Source organism: Sphaeramia orbicularis, chromosome 5 (assembly GCF_902148855.1).
Source record: "Sphaeramia orbicularis chromosome 5, fSphaOr1.1, whole genome shotgun sequence".
NCBI lineage: Eukaryota > Metazoa > Chordata > Actinopteri > Kurtiformes > Apogonidae > Sphaeramia > Sphaeramia orbicularis.
The window spans coordinates 24,185,266-24,201,419 of NC_043961.1; the positions used below are offsets into that span (position 1 = coordinate 24,185,266).

Here is a 16,154-nt window from a genome sequence, read left to right on the forward strand (position 1 = left end):
TAGAAACAAACTAATTTCTATGGAGTCTGCACAGCATATTTTATTTGACATGAGACATGACTGTGTGTGTATTTATTTCAGACACACACTCACACTGTGTTGCCCTCATTAAATGTAAACCCAGAAATGCTAACCGTGGATGATTAATGATACTGCTGCTTGTATCCCATGTGCCAAGCCTATGACAAGAGGACACAGTCTTCAGCTGTTTCAGAACATTTTCTACACATAATTTCACCATCCTACATACTGATAATGTGATAAGTAGCATGATAAGAAAGGACAAATGAATCAATTTAACCTTGGTCAGCTCAGTTCTGTAAGGAAATAAAAAAGAATTTAGAACGACAAATCCATTTATTCAATCTGTGTTCATTTGAACTTTATTTAATATATATAATCTATTTAACCAAGTAAATCTTTAATGAGAATAATAACAAAGGCTGAGAAAGCAGTATAAACACAGTTACAACAAATCAAGACATTGTAAAGCAACAGTTTTCAATAACACAAATAAAGTAAGAGTTCATTAATGTTTTCAGTGCAAAAGCATAGAAGAAATTAGACTAACCAATAATATTATTTTTCCAGGTCCTTAAAGATATATTCATTTAATCTCAGGATATACTGAGAAAGAAGGTTAATTTATAGCTGTGGTGATATAAGATTAAAACATGGTAATTCAATGAGAAATAAAATCTCTGTACTTCTGTAGGCTAAAACTTTACTAAATAAAAAAAAAAAATAATAATCACAATTACAACAGAACTTTGAACAGACAAGTAAATATGTATATCACACACACACATATGCACTTACACGTACACACAGATGTATGTAACATTTGCAGCACATCTGCAAAATGAAATTTCTGCTCTGATTTGGATGGTTACTGTAATACAATATTTTTCTGTCACTTTAGTTTTATATCCCCATTCATATGACTTTACCCCTTAAGAGTAATTTTTTGTAGGTTTGAATAAAACTCATGCATGACCCTGTGGACATTTTTTTTTTTTTTTTTTTTTTTGTATTTCACTGTTCATACCATGAATATGTTACAAATAAAATATATTGAATCTCGGTGGTGATAAACACAATAGAGATTAATCCAGTAAAAACATAAAAGTTATCACAAACAAGCCATTAAGAGTAATTAAAACTAATGTGCAACAAAAGGTAATCATCTAAAATATACCAAAAGATCAATACATGGTGTTATAATCCAAACTTGTGAAACGATTCCCTGTATCAGGCCAGAGAACTGCGTCTCTTCGACCTCCTGCAGTTACATCCCTGGACAGGTGGGGGCGGTAGAGTGCTTTGTTCACTTGTAAACCAACCGACGAAGAAGAAGAAAACCGGCGCTGATTTTGAACTTTGAAGAAGAATGTACAAACTCTACTAAGCAGGAGTGGCTTTACTTTGGGTAGTGTGGAAACAAACTACACTATCTAAAGTCTGATTGAAACATTGGGCTTCGTTGATCACATGTCAGCCGCCCCAACAAAGGACACATACTGCACAGGTAGCAGAAGTACTTCCTTTTGTTTTTCTGTAGCCGATAACTAACTTAAAACAGTGTAGATAAGGATACGAGAAACGTGCTAATGTTAATGTAGCCTAGCATTCGCCTGTACACAAGGCGAAGTAAACTTAGCGTAACAGTAGTTTAGCTAGTTAGTTTAGTTTTAACGCTAGTCAGACAATGAGAGAAGATAAACACATGAACTCAATGAAACTTAAACAGTGAATGTAGACGAAGTTACGTTTTTCTGTTTCATTGCTTCATCATAAATGAAGGTTGTGGTTTTGTTGGTCAATGCGACCAACATTGTAAAAGCTAATAACACGTTAAAAGAAAATGTAACGTTTGTAGTTTCATTCACGTAACACGGTTTTCAAGTCTAACAAAGTTAATATTGATCTTTGCCACCGTGTTTGCAGTGAGACACTATGGAGTCGCCTGTGGTGAACCTGCACAACCAGTTTCAGACTCTGAGAGCCCACATGGACGGTCTGAATGAGGGCATTGAACCACGTAAGTTATTTCCACACTTTGTTTAAGTATTTGCCACCTGTACGGGAGCCTCCTTGCTTTGTGTAGCTTAGGGAGTAGATCATTGGACCAGATGATACTTAATGACTTAAGCTACTTGGTGAAATGACTGGCACTAAGCCCGTGTATAGTTTAGGAGTTCCAGAAATGCTTGACACAAATTATGAATTGAAATTGCTGTTGATTTGGATAATGCAAGGTATTTCTATTTTAACAAACAGCAAAACGCTGTTATCTGGGTCATGCTACTGGGAACTGTAGTTCCAAATGAACGACTGAAAATCTCCACTCATATCTGATTATTTTGATTGCTTAGTATTGGAGTGCTTTGTTTTCTGTTGTATGTATAAGTACTTCATATCAGAGCCTTTGTAATGAACACTGTAGAGTGGAATTTTAATACATGCCTAATGCAAGGCAGAACATTGTTTGAATAGCAGTATTAACAGTCACTGTTCTGTTGTTTATCCAGAGTTCATCCAGATGGCAGTAAACTTTGAGGAATGCAGAAAGAAGTGGTTGCAAGCAGGTGAAGACCTGGTGTCCTGTAAAGAGATGCTGGCTAAAGCTGAAACTGAAAGAGGAGCCCTGGAAGTAAAATTAAAGCATGCTCGCAATCAGGTGGATGTGGAGATCCGCCGGCGGCAGAAGGCTGAGGCAGTGTATGAGAAACTGGTTAGTACAACAGTGCTTATAAATTACACAACATAAAGTATAAATTTGTGCTTTTCTATGAGTTACAAAACAGATAAGAAAAAGGAATATCAATTCCTAATTATTAACTGTTAATTTGTATTTTATGGCTTGATGTCTGCTTTTTAAAAAAATGTGTTGTCCTGTCTCATGTTTACCTGCTGTTTTATGGATTTAACAGGAACGTCAGCTGCAGCTGATAAGGGAACTGCTGATATCAGACAATGGCAACAGTGTACACCTGAGTGAGGAGCAGCGCTCAGCCCTGGCCTTCCTCAGTGCCCACTCCCAGGCAGCACAGGCTGCAAAAACCAACATCAACTCCAGCCGAAGGTCTGATCCTTTTCACCTCATTATCTGTGGTGAACGTCTGTTTCCCTGAGATAAATAGATTAAATTCTAAATCATCAATAAGTAATTAATCATTTAAAGATCACCCAGTAAAGTTTTAGTTCAACCGTCTGCTTCTGCTGATGGGGATTACCATAATCTATCTCTAAATTAAGCAAAATGGACTAATATTTCATGACTAACTGCAGTCACATTGTATAAATCCTGTGTCCAATAAAGTTCACTATGTGAAGTTTGTTAAACTTGGTAGAAATCACTAAAAGATAGGTTAAATGTGATCTATGTTACAGGTTAACTACCATAGATGAATCAGCTTCTTTGCTGTCAGACATCAGCTTCGACCAAACAGATGACTCTCTGGTAAATGACCCATTTCCTATGTGCTGCATCAATCTGCAAAGTACATTGTAGGAGAGCTGCTGATGTCAGGATCAATTAAGACATCAGTCCTCAATAAACATATGGACACTGATAATAATAATAGTAAAAAAAAACTTTTTAAAAAAAGTTATTATTCGTATGTTTTTATATTTTTAAAGGACTGGGATTCCTCTGCAATGAAGACTGTGAGACTGAGGAAACGCCAGAAACGAGTAAGTCTTTTACTTGACTCATCTTTGCGTAGTAGTTGCTTGCATGGATAAAGTAATCTTGAAATTAAGTTTCAGATGAGGCAGTTAGTTTTGTTTTTTTTATTCACCACCAGGGGTGTGTCTTGCTGTATAACTTACTTTTTCAGTGAGTGATGAAGTAGTGATTCTAATTGTTAATTTTTTATATATAATTTTATTTCTCAAGAAGGTTTTGTACAGAAAAAGTAAGATAACAAGAATATTTAACGAGGGGTGTACACCATCACATAAAATACAATAACAATACACAGGGAAATACAGTTTCATAAAGAAAAGAGAATATCTAATCGTTAAATTTTCATCCACAGCGTTCCTCAAGAAAACTCTCTGAAGCACCTCCACAGGTTGTAAAGAAGCCTCGCTCCACTGGACGCTCATCAGACAGGGTAATACTGACCTCTGTCGCTTAATGCACTGCATAGCACTAAGACCTGACAGTCTGTCTATGAAATAACTTATCAGTCAGTAGTAGATAAATGCAGCAGCTGTTGAGGCAAAGTAGATTTTATCTTATTTTAAACAAACCATGTGCATTGCTTTGCTGTAAACCTAACACAGGTCTTTTGTTATATGTATTAGATGAATGAATCAATAGTGGCCAAAACCACTATAACTGTGCCTGTAAACGGCGGTGCTGTTGAGGCCGTATCAACCATTGAAACAGTTCCCTACTGGACACGCAGCAAAAAGAAGAGTCGTAAGATTTTTTTTTTTTTTTTTTTTTTAAAGTCCTGTTTGTGAGTACACATAATACAATTGGTAAAGTACAAAAACATGTTTTTGTGTCTACAGTTGGACCAGCGTGGGCAGATACAACAACTACTGACCAATCTGAGACAGCCAGCGATGCTCCAGGCACACTGATCTCTTTACCAGCTCAAACACGAACCCTCAGAGAAAACGGAGGTGGAAAGAAACACCACTTCATCCCCAAAACAGTACGCCCATACTTACCATAACTTTCTTTTAGTGTAGTTTACTTAGCTTAGGCACTGTGAAACTCTTGTTTTTCTCCTCTTCCTTAAGGTGATCAAGTCTGAGTTTTGCACACCATGTGGAAGAAGAACAAAGTTTGGCAAAATGTACCTCCGTTGTCAGGACTGCAGAATGGTGACCCATCCAGACTGTCGTGAACGTTGTCCTCTGCCCTGTAATCCTGCTGCTTTTAGCACTCCCATCAGAAACACAGAGGTTCATGTTTTGATTTTTTTTTCTTACTTTATTAGATGTTTCTGACCACGTTTTTTCCCAGTTATGTTCATGTTAATTATTGACATGCTCTGTGTTCAGGCAACACTGGCTGATTTTGCTCCAGTTACTTCCCCAATGATCCCAGCTCTGGTCATCTACTGCATTAAAGAGATTGAACACAGGGGCCTGCATGAGGTGAGACAGACTGCACTAATATCCTTGTTTACTTGTCACCTTCTAATTAAAGTAGCTTTTCCCTTCTAATTAACAATATAAATCAGTTGTATAGTATCACAAGCACCCAAACATTGAGAGCTAATCTCTTTTCCTTCATGACCCCAGGTTGGCCTGTACAGGGTCTCTGGCAGTGAGCGCTTGGTCAAAGAGCTAAAGGAGAAGCTGATTAGAGGAAAGACTCTGCCTCCTCTGAGCAAAGTGGATGACATCAACGTCATAACTGGAGTTCTCAAAGACTTCCTCAGAAACCTTCCAGAGCCACTGCTCACCTTTCAGCTCAACAAAGCCTTCATGGAGGCAGCTGGTTAGTTTCTGAGTCTTAATAACTTTACACAGTGGCCTTCATCAGTCAGAAAGTTGATGTAATACTATTAAAATCTAAGTGATTAAAGGAGGCAAAAGGGTAGACACTTACTCATGTATTCAACAGCTGACATTGATTGTCTTGCAGAAATCCAGGATGATGGCAACAGTCTTGCTGTGATGTACCAGACCATCAGTGAACTCCCAAACCCCAACAGAGATACTCTAGCCTGTCTGATGATCCACCTGCAGAAGTAATTTTCATGTCTGACATTTCAACACTCTTAAAAACATCTTGTCTTTTACTGTGTGAAGAGGTTACAGTGGAGCAGGCTGAGTCACTGTGCTATTTTGAACCTACAGACTTGATGAAATTGTGCCTTCTTTTTTTTTTTTTTTTTTTTTTGCCCAGGGTGTCTCAAAGCGTGGACACCAAAATGGATGTGAATAACCTGGCCAGAGTGTTTGGCCCTACGCTTGTGGGCCATGCTGTGCCCGACCCAGATCCTATGACTATCCTACATGACACGAACAGACAACCGAGGGTAGGGCGGACAGTGCCTAATATGGATAGTCATAATTAAATGTTTATAACTTACCAAAAAAACTTGATTAAGCTTGTCTTAAATTGATCCTATGCTTTATTTTCTTCAGGATTAGTATCTCAAGTTCATTTGTCTCTTCAGGTGATAGAGCGTTTGCTCAGTATTCCGTCAAGCTACTGGAGCCAGTTTGCCCATCCAGATAATATAGCCATGGACAAAGCTCTCCATGGAGACACTCCAGATCACAGAGGTAAGTGACAGCTACAGTTTATTGAATTCAACAGGATATTTAAGTGCCACTGAAGCAATGCTATTGTTTAAAGATTTGAGCATGACATGTAATAGTATTTATTTGTATTGTATCTAAAATGTATCTGTAGTGAGCATATTGGGACCAATCACCACTCCAGAGCACCAGATGATGACCAAAACACCTTCTTCTAGCTCACTGTCCCAGCGTATGATACAGACCCTCTCCAGCACCACCATGTAAGTACATTCTCTTGCTTTGATTCTTTTTACATAAACCATAATGGAAGTGGAAAATTATCTACTATTCCTCCTCTCTTTAAACCATAAGCATTGTGTTCTGCTAATTGCAGAAAAGATTTGAACAATGATCGTTGCCTTTGAAGCCATTTTAACCCATAAAGACCCAGTGTGACGTTTGTGGTAGTTCCCGAATTAATTTTCTTCACTATTTAACCTTTTCGAAGTGATTTATCACCATTTATTATAATATTGTCCTCTGTATTTTACATTATTTCCACTCAAAATCATTTATTTTCCTTTATTTAATTCACTGATCATGTAGATATTCATAAAAGCTTAGAGTAAATTCAAAGGTTATTATATCAAAACAGAAAAAAATTAAGAAAATGTGACTTTTTCCAGTCAAATCTATCATTAACTGAACATAAACGCACTATGTTCATCCACTGTCACTGATCCAACTCCATGTGTTTTACTGGTGAATCAATGTTGTAGAAGATGACGGTGTTTGCACGATAATTACAGAGCCTCTTTCCTTTGCATATGCTTTAGTATCTAATCATTAATGTCTAATGAAAAAAGTGTTTCTTGTAGAACCGCAGTGTCTGTTAATTTAAAGGTTACTTTTTCATCTGGAAATCATAAACCCTTAGAATTTATATTGTTTAATGTAAAATGCATTAACATGCAATTGGAGTTAGGTAAAAGTAGACCATGAGGAAAGGCTTGATAAAACCGAAAACATCTTATAATACGGCTTTGACACTGCTTTAACTTCGTGCTGATAGACAATAAATGACTGGTCTCCCTTTTCAAACTGGCAGTTAATTCTTGCTGACTATGATATACAGTCATACGGGCAGAAATCCTATTAAACTCTCATTAGTCTTAATTTCTGTTGCTTATGCAAAAATGACTGTTTCTCAACCTTTAATGTCACTATTTACCCTGTGTTTTCTCTCTGAACACCGTCCTTAGATTTGGGAGCAAGGGCAAAGCGTCTTCTGCCTCAAACCGCCAAGGAAACTTCTTTGCTTCTCCACAGTTGAAGTAATGGAAAATATTGGTGAGGAAAAATCGTGCCCATATTGTGTCTTTGGGTAACTTACTGCAATAACCAAAATATATATGTATATGTATATGCACATAATCATGTGGGAAAACTACTGTGCAATTTTAACTTTTTATTACTGAACTTTTTTATTCAGCTGTTTTTAAGCAATGAAAAAACCTTGCACAAAGTATTTAACTTGTTTGTACCTTCCACTACTAATGATTCATTACTAACCCAAATGTGGTGGCATTTATGTGAAATGGTTAGAAGTTTTTAATGGCCAATCAACCATTCATATCTAGTTTGAGTGGGATTATTTTCGATTTTTGGCATCGATGTCCAGTGTTGAACCTGTGGTTGTAACCACAGTAACAATTGTGAACACACAGGTACATTGAACTATGGGAAAATAAGTTGCATCACTGGCCAGTGTTATTGTGCGTTTGTATTATTGCTGTGGTTGTTCTGTCATTGTCCCAGTAACTCAATTCTTTGTTTTCATGACTTAACATTTTGGTTTATGTTTGTTGATTTTGTGGAAAGCTGAATACCAATCATGGCCATTTGTAACATGAAGAATCTATCAATTCTACCATTTAAACACTGAACAGAATGTTGATCAATGAGTAAAACTACTTTCTCCTGATAATATAAATGCCACTAGAGGCTGCTGTTGCCTCACTTTTGCTATGTAACGGTCAACTAAGGAAAAGAATCTGTATTATGCACACAACCAGTCGGTATTACTGGCACTCCTTACATTAATATATGAACAGATGTGAACATTTGGAAGTAAGTCAGTGCCATGAACTCAGATGGAATTTTGCATCTTACAAATCAGAAGTCTGAGTCTTATTTCTATAAGGTAATGAGAATCTAGAGCTGCTTTTTTATTCTACTCACTGCTTTAAGTATTTATAACCAGATCACCAAATGTTTGTTTTTCTTTGAGACTGTTTCTTTCACTGCTGCTGTCAAGTACACCTTCATCTGCTCTAGATCTTCAGACGATGATGGCCTTACTGGTTGAAATATTAGTTATTCAGGGCTGAAATGTTCTTATTGCCAAAAAATGATTCACAGTATTTACTCATTAAACACATTTAGACATGTTCTGTTTGCCAGTAAAGGAAATGTGCATAATTTTAGGGTGTTACACTCCTGTGACACTGCAGTTTTATACACATTTTATATGTTTTTGTGCATTTATTCATCTGTGTGGATCTTTTCCTTTTTTATATAGTATCTAACTGATCTTGATACTTTTGCTAATGAATCCTGTGAAACTAATGATGTTCATTACCTCATCTTAGCTCAAATCAGACCCCATAAGAGTCTGTGCTTGAGCTAAAAATAAACATGAAAAGACTGGTTCTTTTGTCTCGGTTGGTGTTGTTCATGCATGAGGTGGGCATGTAGGGTGAGGAACCCTGCTGAGGCTGTGCAATCAATGAGAGCTTAAAAGCATGACATCTGACATGTGGGTTTTGTTATGAGCAGTTCAACCTCAATAGAACCTAGACCTGGCCATGGATTAGTGTTATTCTAATAACTGTAAGTAACTGGCATTAATGCTATGTTCACATAACTCTATTCATGTTTGACACTGTTCATCTCCATTTCCTTGTGTAAATTGAATGTGAGCCATTGTTATTCAAGATCTTCATTGAAAGAGCGAAAGTACAGCTCCAGTTATTCCAAGGCAGCCGTGGCACAGAATAATAATACAATTTGGCTCATTGTTCCAATAGTCATTACAGCTATTTCCATAATCTATTGGGCCGAGTGGGCAGGCGATGAGGTCCAACATTATTATGAATTAAAGCACGGATAATTTATACATCTTATAGTTATTCCATTAAGAGTTAGTGAGGAGAGGACTAAGCCAGGCTGAACCCGCTGATATACATTTTATATGGACTAATTCAATACTAGGCTTCAACAACACATCAGGGCCTTTGAGGTCTGCACCCAGCTGTTTGGGGAGAAATAACAATATGGTGAGCTGACTTCATCCAAATTAGTTTGTTCTCACTTGCTCTTCCTTCTGACAGTAAGCCTCTCTATCTTTGTGAGGACACTTCTATGCCTTGCACCTCGTTATTAACCCTAACCTAGTTTTAACCCTCACCTAAACCCTATATTAAAGAGTCAGTCCTCAAAAAACTAATGTAAAATTGTCAGGATGAACAACTGTCTTCATGAAATCTGTCCCCACAGCTGTACAAAGACACACACTAACACACACGCATAGCAATGAATGGCTGCAGAGAAGACCCTCCAAAAGTGTTTGAATATCAAATCAACATTAATAGTTCATTAGCCTGAAATAAGGTCTCCTGTGTGTCGATCTGGCCTCTCATTGGGGGATTGTGTGTTTATTTATGCTGTACGGTGCAGCATTCGCTCATTCGCTGCAGACATCAAACAGCTGGCTGTATACAGTGTGTCTCTGTAGCTCTATATTCCAGCATGCCCCAGTGTGCCGTGATAGAGCTCCACTCTGCTCTGGGACCATGAGGGCCAAATGAGTAACTAGTCCAATTAAGAGCTCTTAAATAAATTACAATGTAAGCTGGTAAACACACAACAACAACACTATTTAATTCCTCTATTTATACAGTGAACCGCATGTCATAATACTAAAGGAACAGAACTTTTACGATTTGTGGATGGGGGGGAAATACAATCAATACCTGTATTCAGTTCATAAGATTTAGTTATTGCTGTTATTGGCTGATTGAAAACAAAATCAATACATGTCAAGCTTTAGCTGTGTAGCATGTTTGCAGCAGTGCCTACTTGAGGTTTGGGCCAATAATGTCAGCACCTCAGAGATATCAGCTCAATAACTGCCAGTCAAATCCACCCATCTGATCATGTATCTAATAATCAATATGTCTGTTGAAGTTAAAAAAAGCAGTGTTAACCATTAGATAAACGATCTTTGTATGTCTTGCATTTGACTTCTTGTGTACCTGTGTTGGTTACAATATACTGTTTACATATGTTCCTTGCTGAGGACTACTATTACTACTTTCGTGCTGTGGAGTTATAGACGCCGGTTACTGGTTTGGAATATTTCCTGGTGGATTAAAGTGAAGTATCATGCAATTTTGCTTTTTAAATTGCCTAGAAATGGACAAGAAACAAGCAACCAATGCACCACCTTCTTTTGCAGGTTACATGCTAATCAACTGTGATCTCTTAACTTTATTTATACATAGATAAGCTTTATAACAGACTCATGGTCCACATTAAAAAGCAAACAGATAAATACAAACACAATAAAAAAACCTCTTTACTTTCCAGATGCAGTCATACCAGTGTTTCCAGAACAGATGTGTAACGTACAGCACTATATGCAAGATTAGTCAGCAATAAAATTACAGTATTTTCTGACTGATTCAGGCAACACATAAACTTAAACAGCAGATTTCTCAAGACAGCATGCAATGAATTTACATGATTAGACATAAAGAATTCACTGGCACTAGTCCATCTGGACTTTTTTAAGAAGAGTCTCAGAGCATCATTGTATGCGACTGTCAGTCTGTGGAAGCTGGCCTTTTTATAGTTTACCCACAAATGTGCTGTGTACAGAGGGGCATTAAACTACTCTCTTTTTACTGAAGACTACAACAACCATTCACCTGAAGTATTTATGAAGCTGTATTCAGTGAAATATGGATTATATTTGGTGAATTAAGCATGTAGAATTGGTAAAAATGTAAAATACTAAACTTAATTTTGCCTTTGGACCTAAAAACAAGAGCCATTGCCTAATCTAGAACCATCTGAAGTCAGTTGGTTTTTAACAGCAAATAACTATATGGCTTCTTGGCTTTCGACGCTTTTGCTTACTTACATTTTCGTCTTCGGCTTCATCCCTCACTCTTTTTTTTCCACCCTGCTACCTCTCCACCCCTCCTTTGAATCGAACCGCCTTCTTAGCCAGCTACCATGCATGGTCGATACCTTGTTACCACAGAGAAATCAATTATCTCGACCAAGCAGCAGGGGAAAGAGGCAATAATGAAAGAATGCTCCTCCTTCCCAGACGATGGCCATAGTCATTAAATATGAATTTATCATTGGCTGAAAAGATTTATGGAGCGAGATGTGGGCTCGAGTTCACGCTCTCTTTACAGCATAAGTTCAATGTCTGGCTACAAGTGTAAAGAGAATAAGTAACAGGTTGTCTGACTAGTGTATCCTGAGGCTTAACCGTTGACTTGTGTATTTCAGTTTGTGGTTTATGACATCTGGAAACTGGAATATAGATGTGACATAGCTAATTCTTAAACCACAAACATAACATGGGCTGCCTGAGTATGACAAGAATGTCTTCTTTCCTATTGTGATGAATATCAACCCCAAAACTGACCTCTAATAGGTAGGAAACAGACAGTGCTGTATGGTATGTAAGATAGATGCATGAGATGTCTCCATGCTCATGGTCAGAGCAGAATCTGTTCAGTTTGATATTTCAGTGCCAGTCAGTCGAGTGACATGAGGTGGCAGGGATGCCAGGAATGGCTGATGGTTAGGTGGGCACACCAGTGTTCTCTGCCTATCCTGTCTGCCCATTTGGGTCTGTAATGAGCCGTTGTGACGAGTTGTCAGACAGCTGCTTCTGGGAGGAGGGGGAAAAAACCTACCACTACCATCACTGCAGCTGGGAGAAAGAAAAAGTGCAAATGAGAGAGGAATAGAGGAGGATGGAGAGGAGAGGGGAAATGTGTAACTGGCTTGCTCTTAAGGCAGCAATAAATTCCATTTTAATGGGGCACCACAAGCAGTAGCAGGCACTCAGCAGTCTGTTGTGTTTGATGCCAAATTGTGCAGAATAAACAGATTTGCTGTGCAGCTAGTCCAAACACACACTTTCTCTCAGTCTCCCTCTCTGACTTGCTCTGTTCTCCCTTTTCCTCACTCACTCTTCCACATATTCGCACACCCTGTCCTCATTCTCTTCCTTCATTCCACAGAGATAAAACAGACGGGAATTAAACAAATCATCACAAAATGATGGCAGGATCTTTGATTTATTTTTCTTAACTGAGCCCTCATATCCAGCTGTCATACATACAGTCAAAGCAGAGTATTTGTTTTAACAGTCAGGAGTGAGCCGAGTGGCACTAATGAGAAACGAGATGTCACGTCTGGCCCATTTTCCTCACAGAAGACGAATCTTTGGTCATTTTCCACAAGTTCATTATAGACAAATATGCACTCCATATCTGACGTCTCTGCTGCTCTAAAGTTATGTTTGATGCACAAAGCAAAGATATAATGCTTAAAAGAGTGTCGCTCACTGTCAAGAGAAGCCGTTTCTTATGGAGAAGACCCTGTTAACACTGGTAGAAGCCTTTTAATAGCAACTTTTAAAAACACTGACAAAACAATAGCAGTATTAACTATACGACAAGAAAAGTTCAGAGTGTAACGGCTTACAACGTTTTTAAATTTGTCGGTGTCAATGGATAAAAACTGTGAAATGATCACAGGGGCAGTGGCTACAAAAAACTGTCTTAGAAGAATAAAATGGTAGCTTTTCCTGCCGGCAAAGTGACATTCTGGCTGTTTGTCAGCATATGCTCTCAGTTCTAGTCCATCCACATGCATGCAGACACAAACCATTGACTGCTGCCTTGGTTTCTTATGATTTATGTATTGTTTTAAAAATCAGTACTTTCACATGTGCATGCACATAGACATGCACACAGAAGCACCTGTATGCACCGAGGTGTTTGTGTGAGTGTCTCTTGCATGAGGGCTTCTGAATTCATCTCAGTGAATGTGGGTGTGTGCATGGGTGCATGATATGGAATGGTGTGAGAGGGACTGTGTGCATGAATGGCTGAGTGTTTTTTAGTGAATGTGTGCAGTGACCATGTGTGCAGGTATGTGCTTCAGCTAGTTTGGGATTGTTTTTTTCTGCATGGATGGGTGCAGCTATAAATACTGTCTACGCTATATATGATACACTCATATTTCTAGACCATGCGCTCTAAACCTTGCCTCTGTAGTCTTTACTCGTGAGATTTATTTGTAAGCACACGCTGCTGCATCACTGCCTGGACATTTTAGTGGAAGGTAGATTCTAATCAAAATACCATCAAATCTAAATCTATAAAAATAAGCAAAAAATCGAATGTATGTACCACAAAAGCTAAAAGATGAGATACCTTTTTTTTTTTTAACTTTGAAGACTTGCTCATTAAGATCATTTGCAGAATCTGTATTTTAAAGGTTGAAATGAAAACCTTCAATTTCATTATAAGCAGGTTGAAATTTTGACTTGCATTCTGTTATTTCTCTATTGACCACTAGATTGCACTGTTGACCCTGTTATCATCCACAGTGTCAGGAACCTGCTCTTCTGTAGCCAAACACACCCATTAATTTCACCCGTCTCCATGACTTGATCATGTATGTTTCCCCTGTGGTTGTTAGGATATGGGAGTAGGATTGTCAGTATTTTTTATCATTTGTACCACTGAAGATTTAATAGACTGATACAGTTTTCCTTAGACGGCACCAGGCTGCTCAGGTGACAGGTATTAACATCTTTTTTCCACTGAATTTCAATGGATCAAGGGAAAATGTTAAATTAGGTGGAACCTGCCTCATACATAAATGTAAGCTGTGTAGGCACCGGTGTATATAAGAGCCTCATCACGTGTGTAATTCACACGTTTCATCTTATAAACAGTAGGTTAAGAACCATTTGCATGTGCCTCCTTTCTTCTTTTATCACACCCTGCATGTGTTAGTTGATACCTGTCATTAAATGTTCGACAGCCACCTGCCGCTCCTGTAAATTTTACAGCGATTTCCCGTTCCTGTTGGAGTTGCGTGGAAAACGGTGTGTGTGAGTGATCAACTGTGAACATGAAACTGCTCTGAATGTGTAGTTTTCATATAACACAGGACTACTACATCAACAAATGTAGTAATTGTGTATTTAAATGATGTTTCCAGTTCACCAGGGTAATTTTTTAGATGGAACTCAATATAGGACCATTATTCAGTTTTAGCTCTTAGATTCTCCTTTTACTATCATTCACTGTGGTAAATTTGCTCATATAATTTTGCTGTATATCAAGACTTATACCCCCCCTTCAGCAACAAAAACGGTTTAGGTGGTGAATATTTTACAAAAAAATCATCCTCCTGTCTATTTCCTACGACTAAACCTTTTTTTTTTTCTGTCATTTAATTTGATCTGATTCTTTCATTTGTGTTGTGCACAAAGCAGCTTACCGTCATCAGTTTACAAGACACCAAAACAACCTTGGAATGTTCAAAACATTTCACTGTATTTCATTACAAAACCACTGATTATTTCACATTCTGTCTTCTCTCCAAAGCTTGGTGAATAAATTCTGACAAAGCCAAAAGAAACAAAAATGGAGGAGATTTTATTGAATAGTTGTTTAACTTATGTCTTCGAACATAGCGTGATGTGAAGACCACGTTGAGTCAAACTGGAAAGATCCAGGAGACTTTAAAATGTTTGACACACAAGTACTTATTGAAGAAGATATTGGCCCAATCCCAATTCACCCTTTGGCCCTCCCCCCTCACCCCTTACCCCTATCCCTCCATTTTGTGCATACATGTGAAGGAGTAGTGTTATCTCAACTCTTGATTAGGCTGTGGAGAAGGGTTAAGGTGGAGGGCTGTTTGGTCCTAGAAATGGAGATTTTTCAGGACCACACTACGAACAGAGGCATGGGAGAAATTTCCCATAATTCTGTTCGAATCATTGGCAAGATGGAGGTAAACACAGCCAAAAAGTGTAGCTGTGTGATGAAAGAAACACACAAATGTATGTATTTTCTTTGTAAACCACTTAATCATTTGATCGACCATTTAATACCATTTCAGTGTTTTATAGACTGCATCTCTGTGGTTTATAGTCGATAGCCACAAAAAAGACGACCAAAGCCCATGCAACAGAGATGGTTACAGGTACTGATGGCATGGGGAATACTTTTGGAAACAAAGTTGTCACATCTGCTAATAGCAGCATCGATGACTGATGATGACATAACAGGTCGTGAAGGGTTGTCTCATTTCATAGGAGAATGTTTCAACCCCTAACCCTTGCAGCTCTGTTTCAAGGGGGAGGGCCAAGGGGTGAATTGGGATTGGGCCATTGAGTGGATGATCATATGAGTTGATCCCACATATTTCTAAAGGCAAAAAGGGCTCTACCTATATGCAGATATTTTCAATTTAAAGCATAAAAAAGAAATATTCATCATGAATCAGCTTTCTCTTAAAATTAGAAACATAGAGCTTCATGACACCAACAAACAGACACCGACTCATAAAACTGTTAGAAAGTGTGTTTCCTCGACTGAGTGACCTCTGCTGTAAGACCCAAAGAAGGAAAAATCCCCTCAGAAATAGGACAGTGAAACAAAAAATGATCCTCACTTTCTATATCATCTGTTCACACAGCAAACAAAGCCTCAAACCTCTGGAGTTGTGTTAAAGCTGCTGCTCTGCGGGACTGATGATAATGTTCTGAAAGTAACTGCACAAAGGAATCTGTACAGTTCACTTCAGCGTCTACAGTATAG

At 38.1% G+C, this 16,154-nt stretch overlaps 1 protein-coding gene across 1 annotated transcript; it reads left to right on the top strand.

Annotated features, from left to right (window-relative positions):
• The first annotated feature begins 1,381 nt into the window (after window positions 1–1,381).
• On the top strand, window positions 1,382–8,910 carry LOC115419021 (rac GTPase-activating protein 1-like). The gene is made up of 17 exons (XM_030133624.1): window positions 1,382–1,528; window positions 1,948–2,041; window positions 2,532–2,734; window positions 2,934–3,085; window positions 3,394–3,463; window positions 3,643–3,696; window positions 4,044–4,121; window positions 4,315–4,432; window positions 4,528–4,673; window positions 4,762–4,926; window positions 5,026–5,121; window positions 5,269–5,467; window positions 5,615–5,720; window positions 5,879–6,011; window positions 6,153–6,261; window positions 6,392–6,500; window positions 7,482–8,910. Exons 2-17 carry the CDS (start codon window positions 1,957–1,959, stop codon window positions 7,555–7,557), a joined length of 1,899 nt encoding a protein of 632 aa, XP_029989484.1. The 5' UTR covers window positions 1,382–1,528; window positions 1,948–1,956; the 3' UTR covers window positions 7,558–8,910.
• The last annotated feature ends 7,244 nt before the right edge of the window (window positions 8,911–16,154 follow it).